Genomic DNA, 25,092 nt, shown 5'->3' on the forward strand with positions numbered 1-25,092 from the left:
GATCGCATGGACTCTGTAGCTTGTTTTGGGTAGTATGGCTATTTTGACCGTACTTGCAGCCCTGAGCATGGAATGTCTTTTCATTTATTTGTGTCTTCGATTCCTTTCCTAATGTTGTGTACGGGTTTTTCACCTCCTTGGTTAAATTTATTTCTAGGTATTTTATTCTCTTTGAAGCAACTGTAAATGGGACTGTTTTAATTTATTTAGTAGCTATTGGTACCTAGAAATACAACAGATTTTTGTATGTTATATCCTACAGCTTTACTGAATTTTCAGTTCTAACGGTTTTTTGATGGAGTCTTTAGGATTTCCTATATGCAATACGTCACCTGCAAATAGTGACAGTAGGCTGGATTCCCTGTCTTTAAGGAAAAGAGCCACAGCTGGTTTGAGTATGTTTACTATAAGATACAGTGGATTGCCAGGTTTGGTGCAAAACCAAGAGATTCAGTTCTAGTCAGTGAGTTAACAGCCTAGACACCTGAACCGAATATCGGCCCCGCTGGCTCCAGTCCTCCGAGGCCCGCCGCACACACCAGCCAGACGCCCCAAGACTGACAGATTCTGAGTCTTCAAGTAGTGGCTAAGCGTTCTGGTTCCCAAAGTGAATCAAGAGGCCGGCCCTAGTCATCACAGGTGGTGTAATTTTCGGGACAGACTTGAGGAGAAGTGGGAGCAGAACTGGACAGAAGGCCTGGGTTACTGTGCGCTGATGACACGAGTAGTCCCAGAGGCTCTTGGCTGGAGTGGTTAGCCCGTCCACCTTCCTACCCGTGTGTTTGCCCTCCCTGACTGTTCACGGTAGGGAAGAAGGTGGCCATCCGGTTAAGGAGAAAAAGTTCTTTCCAGAAGCTGTATTTGGCATAAGCGAACGCCACTGCTAGTGCTGCCAGCGGCCAGGCACAGATAAAGAAGGCCCTGAGGAGTTGCGACGGAAGGAGGAGAATGTGCAGGCAGAGCGGGGAACAGCCAGCTCGGGTCTCTGCCTCAGGAGCCCAGAAGGATAAAGGCCATGCAGTAAAGGATGACATGTGGTCCTCCTCTTTGGTCAGGCAAAGGCCCCAGCACGGGGGTGAGAGGGCGGAGGGGGCGCAGGCTCTGCCCTCAGGCCCTAGCTTTAGGCTCGTCACATCGAGGTGGTGATGTAGCGAGAGGCAAGGCAAGGAGACAGTGGTCAGGCTGGGAATCTTTGGTTCCTAAGAGCTGCCCTTGTCATCCATGAGGTCATACCTGTGGGAAGAAGCAGAGAAGGCAAGGGGACTTGTGGCCTCTCAGAAATGAAGCATGACCCAAGGGCCCTTGTGCTACAGAGAATCAGTGGTTCTCACTCAGAATGCATTCTTTTCTCCCTTCCCATGACTGGGATTTCTCTTGCTTAAACACCCAGGCTCACCCCGTGCCCATCAGATACTCACCACTGGGCCGCTCCCTGGGAAAGGTCTATCTCGGCAAGGTCCAGCTGCACCTGCATTGGAGGATGGTGGGGGCCAGATGTTATTCTGAGATCTCCAAAGACCACATCCCACCATCCCACACTCCTGCTCCAAACCGGTCCAGAGGTGCTCAGGTCACGTGTCTAGTAGGGTCACCTGCAGGGCTTCCTCCCTAAGTCCCGGAGGGCGGACAGCCTTGCTCCCAGCAGCGTGCAAGCCTTACCTTTGCCTTGCTCATCCTCGCCCGCTTACCTTCCCCAGTAGCTCACGCTCTCTTGACATGAAGGAGGAACTAGACTTCACAGAGACATCCAGCTTTCGCCTCAGGGCCTCATCCAGGAGCAGTTCCCACTCAAATCTGGGGGTGGGGGGTGGGACTGCGTATTAGGGGCAGGGATTCCTTCCCGAGCCGCCCATCTCTCCACCTGAATGCCTACTGACTGACCGTTCATTGAATTCAGGATTTAGGGTTCTCTTCTTCTGTGAGGTCTTCCTCTTGGTGCCCCGGTTCTTGTCTGGCAGTAGCAACAGTGACACGTAGGGGTCAGGGGGATCCCGTCCGTTCTGTCGAAGGGCCCTGCACAGGAAGATGAAGGTAAGAAGGCAGCCGAGGGGGAGGGCGGCCGGGGACCGGGAGGAGAGGGCGGCCGGGGTCTCACCGGCAACTGTGAACGATGCTGACCAGCTTTCGTTCTTCGCTGTAGTACCAGACGGTTAGTCTCACCTGGCCCAGGGGCCCAGGCGGAGCCTCGGGGGGACTGTGGAGAGATGGAGACAGGTCTGGGAGAAGGTAGGGCCCCGGGAAGCCGTAGCCCGTCCTTCATCTTCCCGACTGCACACCATCTTTCTGTCCTCGCCCCTCACCTGTCACCATGCGGCAGGCGCTGCCGCAGCTCCGGGGCTGAGGAGGTGCTATGAGGGAGTCCCCCCCAGAGCTCCGGTTCTTCACTCAGAGAGGAGGAGCTGGGGCTGTAGCTGGGGCTGTGCGCTTCCACTCCTGAGTGCTGGGACACCAGGATCTAGGTGGGCAAGACAGCTGTGAGCTGGGCTGAGTCCTGCTCGGCTCCCCGGCTACGAGAACATGGCCCCTGGTCTCTGTCCTCCCTCGGCCCGTCATCTCCTGGCACTCACCCCCAGCTGCGCCCGCAGAAGCACCTGCCCTTGCCCGTTGTTAAGTGGAAACCAATGGTCCAGGCAGAGCTGGTCGGCCACGAGTAGCTCCGAGAGGGGCAGGGAGAATGAGCCCAGTGTGCCAGTCCCCTCACCCCGAACCTGTGGGATCAAGAGGCCAATGATTTAACCGTGGTGTTCCAGGTCCAAACACTTGGGTGGTTTGGGAGAGACTCCCCTTTGTGACAGCCACAGGGAAGCCCTGTTGCTGGCCCTGCTTCCCTTCCTTTCCTAAGCAGACTAGACTGTGCTCTACTTCCTAAGCTTTCACAAGTTATACCTGAGGGCTGTAACAGCTGCACAGGGTGGAGAAAGAGAACACCAGAAATGGAATTCAATGGTTCCTGCCCATCCAGCCCCCTTTTCCATACTCCTGCAAATGTAGATGTCATGACCTGCAGACCCTTCCTGTCTTCTGAGTTCTAGCATAATTCTAGCTAATATGCCCGTATTTCTGTCGTGATTTGTCAGCTTGAGTGTCCCCGGACCCCTGCTGTGCAAGGGAAGGACTGCGGCTTACTGACACGCTTCCCTGCCTCTGCTGTTGCTGTTCAGTGACGTTATCTTTAAGGTCTCTTGGTTTCTGTTCGTTAATTCTCTACTTATTATTTTATCAACTGCAGAAGGTCTTTGACTCCTCCCACTCTGGAAGAGGAAAAGCACCCCTGTATTACCTCCACCACCCTCCCCCCACTCCCCTACCTCTTTACTTTTGTTCACCCTTCAACCCCCTGAAATCCAGTTTCTCCTCCGTGCTGAGGTTGCTCCAATCACCAGCTACCTCAGTTTCACAGTCAGTCATTCTCCGTCATCTCATTTTGTTTCTCGGGAACATTGGCCACTTCCTGTCTTTTCAGACACTCTTCTTTGGCTTCCGTACCCCCTTCTGCCCTGGCGAAAGCCCCACTGCCCCGGCTACACCTCAGACCCTTTGAAGGGCTCCTCTTCCTCCGTCAGCAAGTCTGCTCTTTCATTGCTGCCGTGCTCAAGCGTCCCTCCTTAGTCTTCGGACCGCAGGCCCTCAGGGGGCTCGTTCACACCCCGACTGTAGTTGGACTGTAGTTGCTCCGCGTGCTTGCCCATGATGCTCAAACAAGAGGGAGGGGCAAGAACACCGTCGTGGGCCGCAGATCTACCTTCTGGATGGCTGTTTCCCCTTGGGTGGTCTCAGAGATCTCTAATTCGAGAACTCCTGCTTTGACCATTCCCCGTGTTGGCCGTGGCACCCTCCTCTGTCCCACTACCCCAGGCTAAAAACGCAGGAGTTCGTGTCTAGGCTCTTCCTTGTTCCTTCTCCCCCCATGTCAAAGTAACCACCACTAAATACCATCGGCCTTCGTCATTCTTGTTTCATGGCCTGTTAGCTGACCACCCTGCCGCCAGCACCATCTTCCTTCAGGCCATGCTTCGCCCTGCTGTCAGCAGGATCTCTGGAAAGTGCAAATCTGGGTATGTCACCCCTCCTTTAAATGTTTCCTTATGCCTTTAGGTTAAATCCACATTCTTAGCATAAGAGTCAAGAGGGAGCCCTTTTGACCCTGCTTCTATCTGCCTCTGTGATGTACAGTTTGCCTTCTCCTCGTTCCCTTCTCAGCCTGAAGACTTTTCCTTCTCTTCTTGGTCACAGCCTGTCTGCCCTTAAGCTCAGGGTCATCGAGGGCTACCGCTCCCACTGCCTCCACCTTTCCCCCTTGTCTGAGGTAGACGCGCTCCTTTTCCCCACAGTGCCTTTAACCTCAGCAGTTGTCAGCCTGGAAGTTGTCCCTGGTTATTTTTCTCCCAAAAGAGAGAGTGAGCTCCGTAAAGATAAGAACTAAATCTTTTCTCTCTGAACGGCCCGTGCCTGGTTCAGTGCCTAGCCCATGGTGGCAGAATGTTCGCAGAATGAATTTACGGTACCTGCAGCTCCAGGCTCTCGGTGTTTGGTTTCCTGATGAGAAAGGAGGCACTCTCGTCCCAGACAGGGGCTGCGGTTTGGGCAATAGTCTGGTGGAGGTGAGAGGTTATGGTCAGTGCTTGGAACGCTCTCCTTTGCGTCTCTTATCCCTCCCAGACAGCCCTGCGGCATTTCCTCATACCTTCGTCTTATGAGAAGTATCTCCTACGGTGAGAGTAGCGTAAGTGCTGGGAGGCTTGGTCCCTTTTCGGAGCTAGAGAGAGAATATCGCGTTGAATATTAAATATGGTCTTAAACTCAGACCTAGTGAGGCAGATCTCCCGCTCACGGATCACATCCCCGGCCAGCAAGCAGGTCCCCATGGTCACTTGACAGCCACCACCCTCCTGGCCTTGAACGGACCATTCTTCCCACGCCAGCACCACCCTGGGAAGGAGGAATTTGGAATTTCCTATTCCAAATACCCCAGCAGCATCCAAACCTGAGGGAGGCGGAGGAAGGGCCAGGGAGCTACAGGGCGTGGGGAGCAGCTCTCACCGGCAGCTCGTCCGCCCGCTCCAGATACACGGACAGCAGGGCGGCGGCCAGCTCCGCGCTCTTCTGCGTCTGGATCAGACTGTTCACCTGCAGCACCTGCGGGAGGACACGGCGGGCTTGGGGAGCCATGACCCACACGCCGGGGCCTGGCCTACTCCTCGGAAACGGACGGAAGACTTCGCCGTGCCCCATCCGGAGTCCCTTCCCTACCTCCTCTAACTCGGCAGCCGTGGGCCGCGGGGTCAGACGCTCCAGACGCAAGTGCAGGCGGCCAGATGGCACGTCCTCCAGGGTCAGCCACTGTGGACAAAGGCGGGCTTAAGACTTGGGGTGTGGGGACAGAGGAACAATGAGATTGAGACATGGGTCCAGATCAGGAGGGATTATTGATTGTACTCCCTTGCTCACCTCATCGAGGAAGCCAGTGTTTAGGACTGCGGTGAGACTCACTTTACACCTGTCGAGGAGAAAAATGCAAACAAGAGGCCAGTGGTCAGAACCAAGTCTCTTATCTCCCCGAAGCCAGACTTCCATGGCCCACAGAGGCCTAGCCTGTCTTCTCCTCTGGACTTCCATCCTCTCACCTGCCCAGAAAGTCATCCTTGTCCAGATCCTTGTCAAAAACTTCAATGTCTAGCTCTTGGCCTGGAATTGATGTGACAATCACCTAGTGGGAGAAAACAATGCCAAGGCGGAGTCGTCTTCTTCTTCAAATGACTGGGAACCTCACCCTCAACCACCTGAACCCCAGAGGGCTTTCGGCGCACTCTCAGAGCTACAGGGAAGAAGGAGAAGGGACTGGAAAGAGTCCTAGCTGCTCAGTTCTGACCTCAAAAATCTCATTCCAGCGGGGATTGAGATCTTCCCGAACAACACGGCTCCGGAAGCTTCGTCCTGCCAGCTTTAGTTTGACATACGGGTCTGATTTGCCCTTCACCAGTCCCCCCAAGAAACGGTCTTTGGCAATCAGGTCCTGGGCCTCTAGTACGTGAATCCGAAGCACACTCTGCAAAAGGGACAGATAGAGGCCCCAGATGGCAGTCAGAGAGAAAGCTCTCAAAACCAGCCCTGAAACAGGCTTTGCACGCTTAGGCAACAGACCCTAGGTAGTCCTTTCCAGATCTAGACTCACCTCCATCCCAAAGTCACTATCAGGAGTAGTGTGAGAAGGTCGAGGCGGGGCATCCACACTGCTGCCTGTCTGGGGGCTCTCGTCCAGGTCCCAAGCACCAGGAGTTCCAGGCACAGTGGGAAAGTGTACTTCTGATGAATCCAAGTACAAGATCTGGGAAAGGTAGTGATTGTCCCATCAAAGAAGTGCAGCGAGCCACCAGCAGGCAACGGATGTCGGGGGAGGGGTAGAGCAGAGGCTCTGATGGGGAAAACAGGCCCCTGCCTCGGCTGGGCTCATCTCTAGAGGGTTCCTTCCACACTCCTCCTACTCGTATACCACATTTTCCCCCATCTGGTCAACAAACTTTTTGTGTGCCTGCTAGATGCTTCCACATACACTAGCTCATTAGATCTTAGAGGATTCCCCTTCTTTATTCCTAATACCAAGGAATCTACAAGGCCCCTCACCACCCTCAGCGTATCCGGTCTACATACCCTCATAACCAATTTCATGTAGAGCCTGGAGTTTGGGCCAGAGCTGCTGAGCTGGAACCACTGGTCCAAGGTGAGTTCAGAGGCAGTCAGCAGGCGAGCCAGAGGCAGGGTCAGTGCCCCTAACGTCAGAGCCCTGGAGTCATCCTTCACCTAGAGTCATAGGAAGAGGGCATGTAGAGAAGCAGGAAAACAGAGACCTACTCAATTTCAGTGAGGCATAATTTACCATGAAAATCACTCATTTTAAGTATACAACTCTCAGTTATAAAGGATGATTCTAGGGGCGCCTGGGTGACTCAGTCGGTTAAGCGTCTGCCTTCTGCTCAGGTCATGATCCCAGGGTCCTGGGATTAATGGGCCCCCTGCTCAATGGGGAGTCTGCTTCTCCCTCTCCCTCTGCCCCTCCCCCTCCATTCATGCGTGTGCTTTCTTGCTCTCTCAAATAAAATCTTTTTTTTAAGAAAGTTTAAGTAATCTCTATACCCAACATATGGCTCGAACTCATATCCCCAAGGTCAAGAATTGCATGCTCTTCCAATGAGCCAGCCAGGTGCCCCTATAAAGAATGATTCTAGAGTGGCACCTGGGTAGCTCAGTCGGTTGACCGACTCTTGGTTTTGGCTCAGGTCACAATCTCAGGGTCCTGGGATCAAGCCCCGCATCAGGCTCTGCACTCAGCAGGGAGTTTCCTTGAGATTCTCTCCCTCTGCCCCTCCCCCCATTCACACATGCACACGCAGTCTCTCCCCGGAATAAAAAAAATCTTAAAAAAAGTGATGATTCTAGAGAGATCATTGGGGAAGAGTGGGGAGCATGAAGGAGATGGAGAGTCTAGGTAGATGGACTGGAATTTGATCAAAGGGAAGAGAGAGGGACACGGTACAGACCTGGGAAGGCAGAAGAGGGTATTCAGGAGGGGCTCAGTAGGTGATTAGCTCACCTGCACATCGAGCTCCTGGCTTCGAGGGTCTTGTAGGAAGAACCGGAAAGCCTCCTCCCACACCGGGCTGTTGGTGCAGTAGACAGCCTGGAGGTGCGCAGGACGGGATTAAGGGGACATGCTGCGGTACCATTCCTGTTTCTCCAGAAAACCTTTGCCCTTACAGACAGCCCAAAGGGGAGACTTCATCCCAAGAACAGTCCTCCCAATCACACTCGCACTCACACCCCCCCCCCCCCACAATGCTGTCCTGGTCCTCACCTTGCTCTCCTGGGTCATATCCTGAATTGACAGTTGTACCATGGGGTTGGGTTCCTTGTTCCCCTTCTTCAGCTGTGGGAGTAGAATTCAGAAGTCACCATCTTGGGTGTTTCTGGTTTTGTCTCAGAAAGGAAGGCGGGCTCTCAGAATCTTTTCTCTGAGGTGGCTCTGATGCCCTCCCTGGAACCCTTGTGTCACATGCTGCTGCTTCTGAAGCCAAGCAGGGAGGGGCAAGAGCGGATATGGGAACGCCGCATCCAGGGCCTCCTGTCTAGCCGCCCTCAGAAGCCCCACTCACAGGAAGATCCTGGGCCCGATCCAGATAGACAACTAAGATGGCGGCCGACGGGGGCTCTGGGCGGGAGGAGACTCCTCGATTCCACTGCAGAACCTGGAGGGAAGGGGAGTGGGAGTAGTCAGACCCTTGCCCCTCTAGTTTCCTATATTTCCAGCTTCCTGTTTCCCATATTGGTTACCTGCTCTAGTTTTTCTGCATTTGACAAAAGTGACAGCCACTCTAGCTTTAAGTGAACTTGGCCTTGCCCGCCTTGCAGAGGAAACCACTGGAGGGAGGGGCAGAAGAAAGTGAGGTATGAAAGATCAGATATTCACACAACCGCTTCCCCACCGATGTAGCATCCGATGGGTGAGACCACGCCCCCTCTTCCTCTTCTCTCAACTTACATCATCCAGTACTCCAGCCTGCAATACCTTCCCTACATCCAGCTTCATCCTGGAGGGGGTGGGGAGGGGTGGCAGTGAGCGGAGAAAAAGGAGAGCACTGAAATTAGGAGCATGTCATTGGCCCTCCACTCACCCACCCAGAAATAAATGGCAAATTTCAGACTCCTTTCTTATACTCAGCAGATCCTTGTGTGTGTGTGTGTGTGTATCTACGTGTGTATACACGTGTGTGTGGTGGAGGCGAGGGGTGGGGAGGTCGGGAAGGAAAATGATAGACAATTCTCAGGCCTGGAAAAGGATTCTAATTACCTCTGCGACCCTGGTAGCACTGAGGCTTTAGAGCCCTAACAGGCAGGGTCTCACCTGCCCAGAAAGTCGTCTTTGTCTGGATCCTTGTCAAACACCTCCACCTCAATCTCCTGCCCCGGGACCTCGTGTACCATCACCTGAAGGACACAGGGACAAGGGTCTCACCGGCTACCCTGTGAGGATCATCCAATCGGCATCTTCTCTCACGGCCCCCAGGGCCTCCCCCCATTTGATGGTCCCACTCCTCAGCTCTCCCACCTCGTAAGTCTCCCCCCACTGGGGGTTGAGGTCCTCATCAATGACTCGACTGCAGAATGCCTGGGTGCCCACTCGCACAAGCGCGTAGGGGTCTGACTTGCCCTCAATCAGGCCCTTCACGTATTTGTCCTTGGAGCCCAGACCTCGGGCAGCCAGCAGGTGAATCCGAATAATGCCCTGTGCAGAGGAATCAGACCATGAGAAACTAAGGACCCAGCATGAGGTTCCCAAGAGGAGGAGCTGTCTGATGGGGGAGAGGCCATACCCTGGGAAGAGGGGAACGCAACTGGGCCACGTCATGAAGGTCAGGCACAAGGGGCACCAATAATCGGTTGGGCAACACAAGGAAGGCAGCAATGGAATCCATGATCATGGTGTCAGAGAGGGAGCTGAATGGAGTAGAAAAGGAGGTGAGTGTGGCCCCAACTTCTAGTATCACCCCAACCCCAGCTCTGCTTCCCACAACTAAGACCTAAAGCTAGAGGGACATCCTTTCCTGAAAATCCTTCTTTGCTACTCTTCTACCCTGATCCCCACCCACTGCTCTGAACCTTCGCTGCTGTCCCAGCTCCTTTCTGTTTACGCCTGCGGAGCAGCCTGCAGCCTCTTCACCGTCTACCTAAACACGTGCTCCCCCACGGGAGAAACATCACAGTATGGGACTTCTCCGGTCTCTGTCGTCTCTCCAGCGGGGATGGGCAAGGCTCCTGGAGGGTACTGGCTGCCTCTTGTACTGCTCTGTATCCTGAAAACCCACAGCCCAGGGCTGGAACGCTTAGGTGCTCAATAAATCCTTGACACCTGAGTCCTGGGATATCCAGCAGGTTGGTCATCCCCGTCCAGTTGATATCTAGAGTCTGGAAGGAAAGAACAGGGGGATCAATACAGAGCACGTGGTGGCATGGTCACACCCATCCAACAGTTGCCAGACCCCTCAGCCTTCCCCTCCCGCCCCCCCCCTGCCAAGCCCCAGAACTGGCCACCCTCTCCCTCCCCATCCTGTTTTCCCTGCTTCCCCATCCCCCTCAATGTTTTCCCTTACCGGGCGTCGGATGAAGAACATCGACACAGCCCCCACAATAGGAAGGTCCCCCATGAGTGGCTCGAGAATCACCCGTAAGACACCATGTAGCTGGGGCAAGAGAAGAGCAGAGCATTTCTCCACAAAAGGCCTTCTTTCCAACCTAGACTTCCCCAGCCTTGGATTTTCCCAACCTCCCACTTCCTCATATCCCATGAAATTTAGGGCAAAGGCTCCCTATTACGGGGGGCCCTGACATCTGCCCTACCTGCATGCCTTTGACTCCTGCTTTGCAGAAATATTTCTTCACTTCCACATCAATTTGCACATCACCGACATAGCTGCAGTTGACAAGGAAGAGAACGAAGAGGGTTGGCACAAGGCTGACATGGGGGGAGGGGAGTGAAGTGCTCAGAGTGACCAGGATCCTGTTGAAGGGGAAGCTGGAAGAATGAGCGCCATTACCTGATGTTCAAATCCAGGAGGATCTGTTCTTTGCTCTGACCAGGGTGAACCTTGACGCCTACAATGCGCAATGGCTGCGGAGAGATGAATTCTTAAGAGAGAGAAGAGGGAAAGCGGAAGTATCTCAGTCCTTCTGGGCCACCCACCTCCCCTGCCCTGTCTCCTTCCTCCCATTACTTTCCTTCCTCCACACGCACCTTTTCACCCAGTTCCACCCGTGTAAATGTGAACGTCTGCAGATGGGTGTTAGAGCCTCGAACAGCTGGGGCCACAGTTTCTGCCAGAAGCTTCTCCATGTACTGGCCCAGGAAGGGCCAGACCTGGGCCACAATCTGGACGGAGAGGGGACCTGTCACAGGAGAGCCTAATCTTCCCCCTAAAGACAAGTTCCTTCAGAATCCTCCCCACAGAGAGCACAGGGTCTGGACCTGAAGCGTGGCAGGGTCTGGCTGGAGAAACGAACCCTGTTCCCCGCTCAGAAAAAAAAGACAACGCTCACCTTATTTAGCCACTCAGCCTTTTCAACATCTGGAAAGCTGACCTAGAGGTGAGGAAGGGGAGAGAGGGGTGAGCACAACCCCCACCTGTGGCTTCCTGCTAGGAGGCTGAGTGGCATCCCCACAGAGGGAAGGAAACAAGCTGTGAAAGAACCTCCTCTCGCCCAGGGCTCGTGGGGAGGGGCTGGGATGTCAAGTACCCACTCCTCCACAGGGTTTGGGGGTGCGGAGGCCTGAAGAGGGGGCCTGCCCGGGTGTGGGCCACACAAAGGTGCTTTGCAGACAGCTGGGGGACGTGAAATGACCGCAGCTGCTGGAGCAGAGGGGGAGGAAGGGGGAGGTCCTGACAAATCAGAGTTTAAGGAGGAAATCCTGGGATTGGAGAAGTCTCGGTCCCTTTTCACAGCCTTAGTCGTCTTCCACACCAAGAAGGTGCAGAGGGAAGTAGCTCTAGAGTTAGGGAGGGGCCAGAAGAGCTATTTAGGCCCCAGCCGGGTTTTGTGTTGTTGTTTTTCTCCTTTTTCTTCTTTTTATCAGTGTGCCTCCTTCTATGGGAAAGAAGGACACCTGCGCTTTGTACTGGGGGAGGAAGAGGGACAGTTGCTTCAGGAAGAAGACTGCTTTCCATGAGGAGGACGAACAAAGACAGTTGCTGACTGGGCTGCACGTCCCCTGGGACGATCTCTCCCCCTTTCCCCTCTCCAGCCCCGGGCCTGCGCAGCATGGCCCTATCTGCCTAGTGTCAACTTTGATTCCTCTCTTCTGCCATCCCCCCCTAGGCTGGCACCTCTGCTGGGAAGGGCAGGAGAGCGGAGGCAGGGAGGGGCCGGGTAACGGGCCGGAGAGAAGGCAGGAGGTGAGGGGGCGCAGACCTAGGGTCCGGGTCCCAACCGAGCAGGCGCAGCGCACAGTCCGGAAAAGGGTGGGGCCGACCAGGGGCGGTGGAGTGTGGGCAGCGGGCACTGCAGCAGTCGCACTACCCTCCCCCCCGCCCCCCCGCCCTTCGTCCCGCAGCCGCCTCTGCTGCGCTGCGGCCCAACCGCCTGGGGCTGGGAGGCGAGGGCCGGGGGGTCGGTCGGGGGCGGCGGCTCTCCTGGGCAGTGCTCCTGGAGGTGGGTCCCGGCGGGTCCCCGGAGATAAGAGCGGGAAAAGGGAGAACCTTATGGCCTTAAATAGGCAAAAAAAAAAAAAAAAAAAAAAAAAAAAAGTCTCAAGGAAGAGTGGAGAGACGAGGGAACCCTCTGAGCCGCAACGGGGATGTCCGGGAGCAGCAAGGCGTGAGCGGCGCCAGAAGCGAGGAGCGCTCAAGCAGCATGGCTAGGAGGGAGAGCCACGGCTGAGACCGACTCCCCAGCTGTTCTTACTGCTTGCCCAGGAGCAGAGGAAGAAGTCCTGATTCTGTGGAAGGATCGGGATCTGGGCGCGCGGAAGGGAGGGGGAAGGGGAGAGAGTGGCTACTCGGTCCCAAGAGTGGTGCGTCCCAGCAGGCAGGCGGCTAGCGGGGCGAGAGAGGAGTCTCCCTCCCATTGTCCCAGGGTGGGGAGCTGACTTTAGGGCAGGAGGGAGACGCCCGGGGCTATGCAGCACTGAGAGTGTTCGCTCACCCAGGCAGGTAGCTCTCGATGGCTCATATAAAGTGTTTTCGCCGTGAGCCGCTCCTCGTCGTCCAGGAGCTGCCGCGCTGCTCGAAGGCTCCGTTCTTTCTCATCGCGGACCCGGCGCCAGCCCAGGTAGAGGGCGAGGCCGAAGAGCACGAAACCCACGCTGAGTCCCACTGCGCCGGCCAGGTACACCGGCACCAGAACCAGCAGCCGCCGCCCGAACGAAGTCAGCAGCGCCAGGGCCTCACCCGCCGCGCCTGGGCCGGCAGGTTGGTTCCCAGAACTCAGGTCCGGCTTTGTGTGAGCAGGGGGGGGCTGGTCAGGGGGGTCGGAGGGAGCAGAGGGCTGGTCCACGAGGCTGGGACTGGAGCCGTCTCCAGGAGAGCGCTCCATCGTACCCCCTCTGGGAGGACCCGCCCGACCCAGAGACCAGTTGGAGGTGGCTCAGTCTGGCGCCCAGCTACCCCTGCAAACAGTAAACCCCACACTGGGGGAGGGGACCTGAGGCCACGCCCCCTCTATCTGACGGCTCGGGTTGGCCGGCGCTGCACAGACCAAGGTGGAGTCAAAAGATAGAAACCCTGCCCCTCTTCCGCCGGGAGCCGGTAAGGTTCGGGAGAGGCAGGACCTCCGTGATTAGACCGGCGCGCCAAGATGGGCGGTCTGGGACAGCGGGAAAAGGAGGGAAGAGGCTAAAGAGGGGCATTTGATTGGTCAGAAAGAGAAGGAGGCGTGGCATACCATTTAAAGAGAGGCGGACCAGGAGCGCCCCCACATGGGATTGGCGAGCCTGAGGTATGACGTCATGCGGAGCCGCACATCCAATTACTCTTTTACAGGGACTTGGGGTTGCGAAGTGAAGGGTTTGTGGAAGACCAATCCACTCCATTTGAACGGTCTGGCAGGATTTGACTGGGATTCCCAACATGTTCATTTGTCAGTTTCCCCTAGTCTTCATACTCTTAAGTACGTTACTTATCCTTCAGTGTTTCCCTGGCTGTCCGTAAAAAGAAAAGGAAAACTCCCCAGGTGGAATGAAAATGTTTGAAGACCGACCCTGTCTACCTGTCCCGTCCTCTACTTTGTGCAGTGCAACGACAGCCGCTAGAAAACACTGGAACATACGAGAATTACAGAGTTAAGATTATCCAGCCTTCAGGGAAGAGAGAGGGAGACAGAATGGCGTGAATAGGAAGTGAGGCTTTATTATTATTTTTTAGAAATCTTCAAGACTTAGTTATTCCTATCATAGAGAACAAATTAAATTGTCTCCCAAAAGGTGGGGGTTAGGAGAGACGCCTCAGCTGCAGTGGATTTGATTACATTTTCCAAGAATTTCCTGACCCTGAGGAACTGCTCTCACACTAAAATGAGAAATCGAGAGTAAAGAGGCAATTCCATTTTGTATTTGCCTGAGTTGGAAGGAAAGTTTGGAATACAGTCAGCTGTAGAACTAATGCAATTCCACGTTGTACTGTGTATGCTTAGGAAGGGAGAAGTGCAGGGTATAGTGATGACTACTGTTACTAGTTAACTGCACTCACGAGTGTTGTCCAGGCACTTAGAAACTAAACTGGAAGCCCAGGAGGGAAGAGTTGGTCATAAAATGATTATCTTTTAATGCAGGATGTGTGGGGCTTGTTGTGTTATTGTTTGGTGCAGCACGGGAAGTAGGGTTGGTTGGTGGGGAGAGCCTAGCTCTGCAGCTGATAAATGTTATCTGCCTCTGCAGGGCAGATTTCATGACTGCGTTGCACTGTTTAAAACCTATCCCTGCTCAGCCGTACCCCCTCAATCTTAAATGTTCCCACTTCCCCTTCTCTACTTCCCTGAGGCTAACAGTATCTAGAGTGCTTCATTCAGTGTGCAGAACTGCACAGGGAACGGCTTTCTATCTCCTGTGTCCATCTTCCATGTTCTCAGAGTAAGCAGGTAGGAAGGAGCTCATGGAGTTTGGAAGAGGTAAGGGTGACCTGCTCACCAACTGATGAAACAGAACCATAGCAGGAAAATGGATGAGCCTCCTTAGAGGGAAACCTCTCTGTAAACTGAAATTTGCCAAGCACCAGGGTAGGAGCAGGTCACTTAGGTTACGGGGTGGAGAGCGCGACCCACGGAGTTTCCTTTCCAAGCTTCTCCACTTTCTCACCCCATCCCGATCATCAGACCCTTCTACTAAAGGCGGTCTCTGCAAGACAAAAGTCCATCCTCAGGAAGGTCTCTTCCCAGCTGGGGCTCAGAAGCCACAGGATCAGCAGCTGCAATGCAGGCACCAGAACAAGTAAACAGGGTGGGTCCCTGCCCAGAGACAATTCTGCTGCCCAGGTGCCACCTGGTGGTGATAAGCAGTAAATCAGTACCGGGGGAAAGCCTGGCCATTTGTTAGAGGAAGTACCTAAGGGACGAGAATACCAAGACTTCCTGGATTTGCAATCTGCGTCTACATGTAAACTTCATTTACCTCCTAGGGGAGGCAGAGGGTTACACGTGGTAACCTAGTTCCTGCCCTCTCTTCAAGATGGAAGGGACAACGGGACTTGAGGAAATTTCCTCTATTATTCCTCAAAAGTTACTGCAAAGTAGTTCTATCATTAGAATTTTATGCCGAGTCTGGAGTCAGACTGCCTGAATAAACTCCTGGCTCCATTCCTTACTAGTTGCAGAACCCTGGGCAGCTGACTCTTGTTAAGCCTGCTCTCTCCTCTACAAAATGGGTTCGATAATAGTACCCATTGTGTCAATGAGGTGATGCATGTAAAGTGCAGGCACAGTGCCTTGGCTTGTATTAATAAGTACTTAGCTATTCCTCTAGAACTCCGCTTATTTCCTGTGCAGCAAGACATGAACTTCTGCAGAGCCCTTCAAACAACTGAAGATATCTATTGGGTCTCCCCTCAGTCTTGTCCGTTTTTTTCCCCCTGCTACCCCACTAGTTTATCAATGGGCCTCTTTAAAAATTACATTTAGAACACACAGTTTAGGTGTGGCTCCACTCAAACAGACATGGTAGAACTGCTCTATTTACAATGCATTTACTACAGTTCTGTTACCCTTATGGAGCTCCTCAAAAGGGGCCTAGAACATAGCAGTCTTTTAATATTTATGAATTGCCCTACTAGGACTGAGACTTTAATTTTTTTTATAATCAACTGGAAGTCCTGTGTTGTTTTCATGTGAATTACTGCTAACCTAGATCTCTGCATCTCTTCCTCAGGCAGGCTCAAGCAATTTTTTAGGGGAGGGTCAATCCAAATTGATCCAAACTGACCTCTTGGATTAATTCAGTGAATCCACATTACAGCACTTTCAGGGTTACTTGGTACTTCGTTGTGTTCTGTTGATAATAGGGCTTTTCATATTTTTATACAAGTTTTCCTTTTCCTTTTTTTTTTTTTTTAAACAGAACATAGCCTTTGGGTATGTCACCAGAGACTAGAAGTTTCTCTAAATGCACTGATCAACATTTACGAGGCACAGATGTTGAGTTTTGATTCCACCAAACTCGACTATTAATTGAGCCATGATTACTCTCTTATCTTCTTAGTAGGTGAGAAGCAGGACCGCAGCCCTCCCATCGGGGAACTGGCCTATTACAGCGGGGCTTCGGATCTGTTAGGGGCTGAGCTGGGCTCACCGCTGGGAAATGGTGTTCTCCTACTGGACACAATCTCACAAAACACCAACATCACACAAGGGCACTCAGTGACGGTGATGAAGTGAGGCAAAAAACAAGATCACACATTTTTGTTTAAACATGAAATATGGTCAGTGTGCAAATCATGAAATAGCAACCATCCCCCTCTCCCAGCTAATGAGCGACTGCTGCTTTGTCACCAATTTCAGCATCACTCTAGTCTGCCCTTTTCCTAGATAAGCTAAAGATACCCAATCACATTAGTGTCTCTACTTCCCTGACAGGACCCAATCCAGAGTCAAGCCCCACTTCCTTGAACCTTCCCCCAAATCACTTAACCAAAGTCCAAGTCCTGAAAGTGCTTTCTAGTACCCCCCTTGCTAGGACACACCATGGGTCCCATGTGCCACGCTTTCTCCACCACTGCAGTGAGCATTAAACCCAGCTTGTTCGACTACAGGTGTATTCCTGGTGGCCTTTAGCTGCCATATGTTAATAAAGAACATACAATGTCTACAGTTTCCCAAATCTACCTCTTCAGAGATACTTGGCAAAGAAAACAGTCAGGATTTGGCTGGGATAACCTCATGTTGGTATCTATGATCACATTTGTCTCTAAATGTTTATAAACCATCTCTTTTAATAATCTAGAATTGTGCCAGAAAAATCAACATTAAGCTTATCAACGTGTGGTTTCTAAAGTCCACAAACAGTATTTCAGTATTTGCCCACTTTTAGTCTTTAGGCTTTTTTTTTTTTTAATTTCTTTTTTATAGCCAGCCTTGACTTAGCGCACCATCTCCAACCCCAGGTGTAACCTGAGTGATCAACCAGACAAGAAAGCAAGAGGTAGCAGGAGATATGATGGGGGAAGCACAACTCAGGATCACTTTCTCTACCCCAAATCCACTGTCCCGTCAGACACCTGAGTTGTTTCCCCTACGTCAGCCATGAGCTGAGGAGGAACTGAGGTTTGGCTATGGGGCTCCCTGGCCTTACTGACTCTTAAATGGATTTAAAACCTCTGTGGTTCTATTTGGAGGCAGAGGGAAGAGATGAACACTGAGGCTCGTGTCCCCAGAAGAACTTTCCTTTTCCCAGCACCTCCCAAGCCTTGAAGGCTTAAGGCATTGTAACTGAGGAAGGGATGGGGTAAGAGGGATACTAACTGCCATCAACAACTCAGAGAGCAACTGCCACCTGTCCTACTGTTTGAATAAGGGAAGGATCTGTCAATACATATCCTATTCTCGTTTCCCAGCACAGCCACCCCTCCTTAGTATCTGCCCCCCTAAATGACCCCAGGAGCCCTGGTTACTAAGGTATCCTGGGAATAGTACATGCAGATAGAAACCAGAAACAGATGGGACTATTTTTAAACTAGACTAGGTGGCTCCAATGTTTTCACCCCACAAAGCCCCATTTGGTCTTGTTCTGGGTCCCTACCCTTCACCTGGCCTCAGCCCAACCTTATCCAAGCTATGTGAGGGTGGGGTCTTCACCCCATTTTGGCATGAGATCTATTTACTGCTCCCATCTTCCACACAGAATATCTAAGCAAGTTTTCACTGCCTCCATTTGTTAAAAATAATTCTTTTTTTATTTCTTTGGAAAGTGGTGGGCCCTGCCCTATGGATCTCCAGGCGAAGCCAAGGTAATGAATGCTCCCCTCATCTTTGGGCTGGAGAACTATGGTCCCCACCTTCCCATGGGCCCAGGAACAGTTCCTGTATTGTCCCAACTCCACTAGGCCCCCAGTTGTCTGAAGGCTCCTATCAGGCCTTCTCTCCTGACCACCCGCTTCCCAATCTTTCCTGGCTTTCCCTCTAGGCAGGGCATTTTTTCCTACAAAGCCAGTGCTGGAACCTGTGCTATGCAGAAGAGAGGACAAGACCAGGATGTCCCCATCTTCCCAACAGGGCATATACAGCCCCTTGGTCAGTCCTTCCTCTATGCTGGCTTCAGTCCTGCACTCCTACGCAAGCCCCCTCTGTGAGGCTTGAAGGAAGATGGACAAGAGGACCCTCATAAAAGGGAGGTGGGAGAAAAGAAACCAGCCCAACCCCTTCTCAGAAGCAAACTCCTTGTAGTCTCTCGTCCTAGTTCTTGAGTGAGCCCTTCAGACAGGGCCTGGGAGGGCTAGGCGAGTGGGTAAGGGCCCCTCGACCCCAGCCCTGGGAGGCTATACCAGGGGAGTGTCCATTAGCCCCATCAGTGTGGCATGGCTGTGATACGCATGCTCTGGGAAGCGATGGGGTAAGTCACCATGGGAGTGGTGGTGTGGCTCATTGTGATTCCTGCCAAGGGCTGGGCCATCGATACAGCCACAGGGGCCACAGGAGCCACAGATACAGCCACAGGAGCCATGGAGACAGGTGGGGGTGCCATTCCCTGGGCAATCGTTTGAGCCAGAGCAGCTGACAATGGCGTGATCTCTGGGTTCAAGTGTGGGGGTGGGGGTGGGGGAGCAGCAGGAGGTGCAGCATTAGTTGGGGGAGCAGCTGGAGCTCCAGTGGGGGCCACCAGTTCTTGCTGGGATACAGGGCGAGGCTGTAGGGCCTGGCTGCTGAGAGTAGTGTGAGTCTGGGCAATGCCATGGTTAAAAGTGGCGACAGTGCCCACGGTGGGGGCCAGAGTCTGCTCTGTCGCTGGTGCGGTCGAGCTCAGGGTCATGACCTTGGCCTGACTGCGGAACTGGGCATTTTGTTCCAGCAGTACCTCATTGGTGGCCAGCAGGTTGCTGACCTGCTTCTTTAGCTCCTCCACCCGCTTCCTGAGCATGGCATTCTCCTCCTCCAGCAGTCTGCACTCCACCCCGCGGGGTGGAGCCAGGCTATATTCATAGGATTCAAAATGGGGGCCATCCGGGGGGCAGCATCCACCTCGCCGGCGCTTGGGGCCTGGCTCATGGTCCTCAAAGCCCCTGTCGGGGAGGTCGTAGATATCGTAGAGGTCATGACGTCGTCCCGGAGGGACGGGGCCTGTTGAGCCACCACCACCACTGCCTCCTCCACCCCGAGCATCAAACTCAAAATCCCGTTGCAGGTGGCGGAACTTGCACTTGGCTCCTCTCTGGCAGTCACCCTTGAGAAAGTCGCGGCAGATAGGGACCTCCTCCTTGCCATTGGGCAGGTCAGCCGGTGAAAGGCCCAGGCCGGCTGCCACTTTCTGCCTCAGCCGCGGGGGAAGCTCTCCTGTCTTCTTATAACCATCCTCATCCTCCTTGGAGCCGTGGATGAATCGGCAGTTTGGGCGGCTACATTCCTTGTTCTGGAAGTCATGGCAGAAGATGAACTCATTTTTGCTCACCCCCAAGTTGGATACCTCACTCATGTCTGGATGGCGATAGCGGCAACGCTTGCCTCGCTTGCACACATTCCTCAGGAAGTCTCTACAGATGGCATCTGAGCTGGCCCCGCCACTGCCTGCCCCTGCCCCACTGGCCTCCTCACTGCCACCGCCTCCAGGGCCTCCACTGCTGCTCCCAGTGCCGTTGGCATAGCTGTCCCGGTCAGGCATCCTGGTCCCCCCCAACTCAGGGCTTTCTTCTTTTTCTTGCCACCCTTGGTGACCACTAGGAAAGAGGAGAACTGTGTCAAACAGGAATCTTCCAGAGAGGCCACATTCTTCCCAGCTATAGAGCAGGCAGTCCAGCAAGAGGCAGGCCAGAGGGACAATGGCTTTGGAGATGGAAAATCTAAGGGATGAGAATTCTGGCTGGACTGGCTGGCTTGTCAGAAGTCCCGCCCGTGTGCACCTGGTCTGGGTCAGAATGATTCACACTAGCCTGGCTAATGGGGGAGGCAGGGAGGGAGGGAGCTGGGGTGAAGCCACCTCATCTCACTAATGATGTTAGGCTAAGGAGGGTACAAGGAGAAAATAGTGTTAGGTTTTATTTCCCCTTCTAGCTGACCTTATTAAAGTCGAGGAAGTGAAATTAAAACTGCTGTCTCAGTGTCTCAATAGGTTAGGAGGAGGCTGGGAAGTGGCCAAGATGGGCTGGTGAGCTTACTAGGGCTCTGGATAATGGGACACTGCAGACAAAACTTCCCTTAACCCCTCTTCTATGGGATCTCAGGTGAGGGCACTGTGAAATATCAGATCTCTAGACCCCAGGAAATCCTAAGTGAAGAGATTGGTGTCACCAGCTTGAGGGCAGTCCCTAAACCTATCATTTTTTAGTATTCTCTCCCATCTCACTACCGCTCTCAACCCATGTGGTCGGCCCCCTCCACTCCAATTCAAGGTAAGAGTTCTACAGCTGGAATCTCCACTTACAGACCCCCCAAAGGACAAAACCATTTGTGGTAAGATCAAGGTGGGAGGAAGGAGTTAATTTCACAGGAACAAGTGACCTTTCTTTCCCCATTCTACACCCCCCTCCTATTCCCCATTAGAAGATCCCACTGACATCAAACCACACCATTCCTCACCCCATAAAGATCCTCTTTATTTATAGACTCTATAAAAGCTTTTTAAGTCTCCTCTTTCCCAAGAGAGCTCTGGAATGTCAGTCTACTGCCCTGGTTCTAGCCCTCCCCTCTCCCCACCCCCAAAAAGACTGGGAGTCCCTGCCACCACGTGTCTGACCTCATAAGCCTTTCTAAGGCAGTGATCAGGCTCCCCCTGCTGTTCAAATAGGAAAACTTCATATTGTTTCCCTTTGAGTATAAGAAAATCTTCCCTGGTTTCTTTGGTCTTCATCTCCCCCCAAGCACCTTCCCCATTGCCTTAATTTGCCTTCAGAGCTTCCTAAAATGAACCAACCAGATCAGAGCCCAGAATTACAGAAGAACCTGTAAAAGAAGAGGGATCCTCTTCTTCCAAAGGGATGTAGTCCCAGGATAGAAGCAATCAAGGAAAAAAGAATGGTAAAAAGGAAGATACAAACTTTTTCTACAAGGGAAATGGCCTGGTGAAAAATAAATACCATCTCTCCAAGCCTGAACCATGTTGCAAATCCCACCAGAGGCAGATAATCAGATATGATACTCCTCCCCACCCAACTCTCCCAGGATAGTTCAATACCTGAGGTAGCTCAGGTGAAGTCCGGGGCTTCTGTGGGTCTCCACCTCCACATCACTGCTGGGTTCTGAACAGGAATAAAAAACAAACAGAGACTTGGGTGGGAGAAGGGGTAAGAACAGAGGACTGTAAGATGTTGGTTACAATAAAGAAGTTTGACAAAATGGCAAGAGCTCTGAGCACTTCCAAGATTTCCTTCAAGCTGAATTTCACCTGTGAAAGGTAGAAGTTGTCAGTAAAAAGAGTAAGAAGATAGAACTAATCTGGAGGGCCTAGGAAGATGGGTTGGAAAACCACCCCTGGGTGAACAAAGGGTGAGGGGTACCGGGCCTCAAGATGAAGGAAGATGTGGGGATCAGAGCCCGGCCTAGGGTTGCGGTTAGTTAACTCCGAATGGGAGCCGTGTAAGGGCAGCGACTGACAATGCAGTGGGATGGCTGATTAGACTTGGAGGCGGTGATTATGACGCTTCGCAACACCCCAGAGTTTGGGGGGAAACTCCTAGGAGTTTCCACAGCAAGTCTTCTAGCTTGCCAGGTTCTGTGCAGTGCGACCGGCACTCAGCCGTGGACTAGACGAATAGGACACTAAGGGAGCACAAGTGAAGCGGGAAGGGGAGACTCCAGGTGACATCAAGCTGCGGGGATGGGCAGGGCTGTGACGTCACGGAGCTGGCGTTTGTTCGCGAAGCGGGGTCAGTCAGAAAAAGGGCTCGGCCCTGGGGCGTGAGAAAGAAACAGCTCGGTCCTGGGGGGCCTTGTGTAGCCCGGCCGAGCCCAGCTGCTGGGCCGGCCCCGACTCCTCCCCTCCGGGCGCGGCCTCCACCTAAGTCTCCCGCCTCCCTCACCTGCCGCCGCCGCCGTAGTTGCTGCTGCCGCCTGCCGGTCCTCTAGCTTCGACAAAGAGCCGCCTACCCTGTCGCCCTTCCGCTTCCTGCGGAAGAAATGACGCTCTAGCCACTAGACCCGGAACTACTCTATGGTGTGCAAAGTACTTGTGCGGCTTGCCGCAGGAAGTTCCCAGCAAGCTTTGCGTGTCACCATAGCAACCCAACCCAACAATACAGTTGGTGCCGAACAGCGGGAACTTTCAGCAACGCAGGCCCAAACAAGAGTAAGAGCGGAATCGCCGTTTGCCCCTAATTTGGCCGCAAACCACCTTGAAATGCGTCCCCTTCCGTGTACTACACCCAATACGGGAAGGGCCACCCAGTTACCTAGCTGTTCCGAGGGCCTGGGAACCAGATGTTGGCCGGCGACAGAGTCACACTCCGGCTGTAGCCCACGTAGCGTGCTTGACACACTACAGCACGGGGTACTCAAGAGCGCCTGCTGCACTGATCCAGAACCCCCAGCCAATGGAACCATAAAAACCACGTATCAGACAAAACCATTTTTTTTTTCTTCAGCTAAGACAGCAGAAGAGATGATTTATTGTACACGTGTTACATTCAGCCACAAATGAAAACAGAATTAGTCCCGAAAGTCACAGGTGCAGGGCAAAGGACCAAAAGGGACTGTTTTGCTATGAACAAGGCGGGTCTCTCAAAGGTGGTCGTTGTGATCACACGGCGATGGGACGGTCTAGATCCATTCAGTCAAGCTCTAGAAAGTAGACATGCAGTCCAACCACTGGTACCAGCGTCCCTGGCCTCTGGCTTTCCTTATTTCTGCTCCTGTGGCTCCACGGGTGCACAAGCTAGTGGTTTACTTGGACCTCTGCCTCATCTTTCTTCTTTTACGCTTCAGCCTGAAAAGCAGACACGGGAATACATCTCCTGCCCACACACCCAAGTTCAGTCTTTTCCCTCCCATCTTAAAAAAATGTGCATCCGATACCTGGGGTGGCAAAACGAACAAGCACATTGGTCCTATTATCTTGTGTTCAGTCCCTGACCAGTAAAGCCAATACTTAGAACTGTTTTTCACTTAAAGTTCTTTAGATTTCTAAACCAAATGTTCCTCCCACGTTTTGTCCAAGGCACGCTACATTTCCCTCTTCCTGTTTTGGCCGGTCAAGTCTCAACATACCTGCGCATTCGCTTCTTCCTCCACTGGCAAACGATCATAACCAGAGGCAGTGAATAAAACAAGAGATTATTAGCTTTAGTAACAGGCTTAGGCAGGGATGTGAAGGACACTATTTAAAACCTGGGAGGTTCCTGACCAAGTATGAGGGCTCAGTCGCACTAGCCCTATCAATTTGGACTCTCACCCTCACCCGCCGACATAAACCTGAATCCCGCGTTTTTCTACTCCCGCCCTCTCTACCCACAGTACTTACCTACCTCCTCTGCTTCTTTCCAAATTATCCTTCCTCCCCCACTAGCCCTTGGGCACCCCTGAGAACCCAGAGGCTCGGGAACCATGGCGGACTTCCCTTGCCTGGCTATCCCCCCACCCATCACCAATCGCTACGGCCTCAGCTTACTCCCAGGGACTGCTTACCTTGGCTCTCATGGCGCAGAGGTTTCTACAGGTAAAGAGAAAAAGGCTACAGTTAGTTTGCCGCAACGATGGCAAGTGCAGAGATCAGATGTTAATGGATTGTGCACGAAATCCGAACATAGGAAGCAATTACACTCACCCAAGAAGATGGCGCTAAGGCCGAGAGAGCGCCAGCGGCCCGCCTCCAGCTATTTAATAGGGAGCTGTGTCGTCACTTCCGCTGTTTCACTCTTCCCTCCAGGGGCGGGGCTGCCCAAGGAGAGTAACAATGGTTTTCAGCCCCTCAGGAGCCAGACTAAGTGACTGAATTATAAATTCTCTTGGAAACATTTTAAATTTGAGTTACAAGATTCCCCTCCCCAATTTTATTATGAGGACATTGTATTATTTCAACGTGAGCACATATTTCCAATGTGGGACCGAGAGGTGCAGACGAGCAAATGATAGCGACTTCCGCCTTCCCTCTCACTGCTTCATGGGAGTTGCAGTTTCCTGGGGACACCTCCATTTTATTATGGATAGGTGAGGATCCTACAAAAATTCCTAATTTGTTTTACTGATTTATTTTCTAAATTGCTGTAGGGAGATTCTATCTCGGAACTTACGAAGGTCCTCAGATTACAGAACGTGGGAGGATGTACAGTGGGGAGTCGAGAAAGCCGTTATACTACAAAGAGACCTTTGTCATTTAGATCAACGCTTTTTCCTTGTCAACTACGTCTTTCCCACAATACCTGAGGCTGAATGTTACAAGGTTCCTGGCCACAATGCATCTTGTTCAGAAAACTTAAGTGATTCTCCCTCTACCTACGGGTGAAGATCAAATCAATGGACAGAGGAAGCAAGATCAGCTGTCTTCTCTAGAGTGAGAATGTTTGGTGTTAAAGAACTTCCCAGTCTTACGATATGGTCAGGTCAGAAGCACTCAGAACTAAAATACCCATAGGTTTAGCTATATGAAACTTGACTTAGGAAGGATGAAAAGAATCCTATACCATGCAGACTTGGCTTTACTTTTATAAGAAACTGTAAGGCTTTTTGTGATCATCCTTTTTTCGTTGTTTCTCTTAATAATTTATACAGTAATACTTTACCTTTTTAACTCTGGAAAAAACCGGTTTTTGATTTTTTTACACTTACGGACGGCCCTTATTCCAAGCTCTTAAGTAGTCTAGTATTGTCCCATCAGAATATAAAAAAATTTCAAGAACTAAAAGCCCCAGCAACATTATATCAAGTCCACCAGGATTTCACCTGTTGATTGCCCACTGCAGTTGACACTTCGTCACAGGTTTGACTGCC

The 25,092-nt window shown here is 52.5% G+C and overlaps 2 protein-coding genes across 4 annotated transcripts; both read right to left on the reverse strand.

Annotated features, from left to right (window-relative positions):
- Positions 1–387: 387 nt before the first annotated feature.
- ESYT1 (extended synaptotagmin 1) lies at positions 388–16,014 on the reverse strand. Its single transcript, XM_026500296.4, has 31 exons — positions 12,688–16,014; positions 11,086–11,127; positions 10,784–10,918; positions 10,587–10,660; positions 10,390–10,462; positions 10,143–10,232; positions 9,902–9,957; positions 9,366–9,489; positions 9,101–9,277; positions 8,897–8,979; positions 8,534–8,582; positions 8,326–8,412; positions 8,148–8,240; positions 7,850–7,921; positions 7,589–7,675; positions 6,649–6,798; positions 6,173–6,325; positions 5,870–6,046; positions 5,625–5,707; positions 5,449–5,497; positions 5,251–5,340; positions 5,041–5,136; positions 4,685–4,756; positions 4,506–4,592; positions 2,568–2,708; positions 2,301–2,455; positions 2,096–2,194; positions 1,882–2,013; positions 1,689–1,794; positions 1,419–1,468; positions 388–1,233 (listed from the first exon to the last, which is right to left on the reverse strand). The coding sequence occupies exons 1-31, from the start codon at positions 13,075–13,077 to the stop codon at positions 1,200–1,202; spliced, it is 3,306 nt and encodes a 1,101-aa protein (XP_026356081.1). The 5' UTR covers positions 13,078–16,014; the 3' UTR covers positions 388–1,199.
- Positions 16,015–16,938: 924 nt separating this feature from the next.
- Positions 16,939–23,958, reverse strand: ZC3H10 (zinc finger CCCH-type containing 10). 3 transcript variants are annotated; one of them, XM_057316158.1, is made up of 6 exons: positions 23,930–23,958; positions 23,791–23,815; positions 23,374–23,396; positions 22,191–23,092; positions 21,347–21,410; positions 16,939–19,892 (listed from the first exon to the last, which is right to left on the reverse strand). In XM_057316158.1, exon 6 carries the CDS (start codon positions 19,835–19,837, stop codon positions 18,530–18,532), a length of 1,308 nt encoding a protein of 435 aa, XP_057172141.1. In that variant the 5' UTR covers positions 19,838–19,892; positions 21,347–21,410; positions 22,191–23,092; positions 23,374–23,396; positions 23,791–23,815; positions 23,930–23,958; the 3' UTR covers positions 16,939–18,529. The 3 variants fall into 3 exon arrangements, 2 of the variants coding, with proteins under 2 accessions (XP_057172141.1, XP_057172142.1); XR_008960705.1 differs by lacking the exon at positions 23,930–23,958 and having other exon boundaries at positions 17,896–19,588; positions 23,791–23,926; XM_057316159.1 differs by having other exon boundaries at positions 16,939–21,410; positions 23,791–23,945.
- Between the last annotated feature and the right edge of the window lie 1,134 nt (positions 23,959–25,092).

The sequence above is a fragment of the Ursus arctos genome, unplaced genomic scaffold (genome assembly GCF_023065955.2).
Source record: "Ursus arctos isolate Adak ecotype North America unplaced genomic scaffold, UrsArc2.0 scaffold_21, whole genome shotgun sequence".
Lineage (NCBI taxonomy): Eukaryota > Metazoa > Chordata > Mammalia > Carnivora > Ursidae > Ursus > Ursus arctos.